Here is a 1,404-nt window from a genome sequence, read left to right as displayed (position 1 = left end):
GTGTGGCAAATGATGGAATGTTAGCAAGATTCCCATGCGTTACATTGAACATCAAGAGGCATTTGTATGAGTAGTTTATATCTTGTAGGAGAAAAGGATGAATGAGGGAAGGTCATATTTGCAAATCTGGAGAGGGGTGTGGGTATCTTTCTACAAAATTGCCATAGTTTCCTTCCTATCCGTCGGATATAAATCGGACAGCCTATATTGCAGGATGGCAGGCACACCATCATCACCAACTCTGTTCTTTAAAAGAAAAGAAAGTAGAAAAAAAGAGTAGAGTATAGAGAAGTAGAGATAAATATTAAATATAAAATAAATATAATAGTAGAGATGAGACTAGAGATAAATATTAAATATAAAATAAATATAACAGTAGATAACAGTAGAGAACAGAGTAGAGATAGCAGGGACGTCGGGAAAGGATCGCGCGCGCGCGGGAAAAAGGGGTCGGGCGCATGCTAGTTTTGGTGCACGGCGTCCTGTGCGCTTTATAAAATCCAATGCACTCCCACCGCTCTGTGTCTTGCCACCGCTCTCTCCCTGCTCTTTCTCGCCTCGCCGCCACCGCACTACCATGCCGCCGCGTCGCCGAGAAACTTGGGGATACCACGGCCTGCGCACACACCCCTCCGGCGGCTTCTCCGCCAAGATCCGGTTCCGCGGGATGCGCCTCGGCGTCGGCAATTTCGACACCGCCAACGAGGCTGCCCGCACGTACGACGCAGTGGCGTGGCGCCTTCGGTGGCCTCATAGAACATTGAACTTCCCCAACTTGCCGATGTGGGAGCAGGCGCAGGAGCTCGTGCCTCTGTCACGGCTTATCACCGATGAGGATCATCCCGACAACTGGAGGCAGCAGCACTGTCTCGGCATCGCCGAGACGGACGAGGAAGCCATGACGTTGTGGCGCCAACACGTCCCGTAGGACATCGTCAACGAGCGCGAGTTCTACACGCAAAGGAGGGCGGAGAGGGAGAAGAGGAGGGTGGAGTGAGCCGCCTATCGTGTGGACAAGCGTATGCGAAAAAGTAGACGCTTAATTCAACATGAGGCTAGGAGCAGCGTCGCCCTAGGAATCCGATGACGATCTGTATCTTCATTCCTACATTGAGACATCGAAGGAGGACATCACCGAGGATGAGTCGGACGACGAGGAGTAGTTGAGCTATCTATTTTTTATCAATCTATGCTATATCTATGATGAGAACTATCTATGTCTCTACTCTGTAATCTCTACTCTCTATCTCTACATCTCGATCTCAGCACTGTAAACACATTTTTAAAGTGTCGTGCATTGCGCTTCTGTTGGAGATACTCTAGCTTGGCAGACGAGTGCTTTAATGTTGCCCACAAGATGCTTGCGTATTACTAGTACATTTTTTTGCCATGTTGATATTTTAA

The 1,404-nt window shown here is 48.6% G+C and overlaps 1 protein-coding gene across 1 annotated transcript; it reads left to right on the top strand.

The window, feature by feature from the left end:
- The first annotated feature begins 577 nt into the window (after positions 1–577).
- LOC147975309 (ethylene-responsive transcription factor ERF071-like) lies at positions 578–928 on the top strand. Its single transcript, XM_087520362.1, has one exon. It carries the CDS (start codon positions 578–580, stop codon positions 926–928), a length of 351 nt encoding a protein of 116 aa, XP_087376488.1.
- Positions 929–1,404: the final 476 nt, after the last annotated feature.

The sequence above is a fragment of the Triticum urartu genome, chromosome 4A (assembly GCF_056163025.1).
Source record: "Triticum urartu cultivar PI428250 chromosome 4A, HENAU_Tu73, whole genome shotgun sequence".
NCBI lineage: Eukaryota > Viridiplantae > Streptophyta > Magnoliopsida > Poales > Poaceae > Triticum > Triticum urartu.
The sequence above is the reverse complement of the archived record's forward strand: the minus strand, read 5'-3'. Positions and strand labels throughout refer to the sequence as shown.

Bases quoted from the DNA above. Each gene is read 5' to 3' on its own strand.
- LOC147975309 (XM_087520362.1), top strand. From the start codon at position 578: ATGCCGCCGCGTCGCCGAGAAACTTGGGGATACCACGGCCTGCGCACA.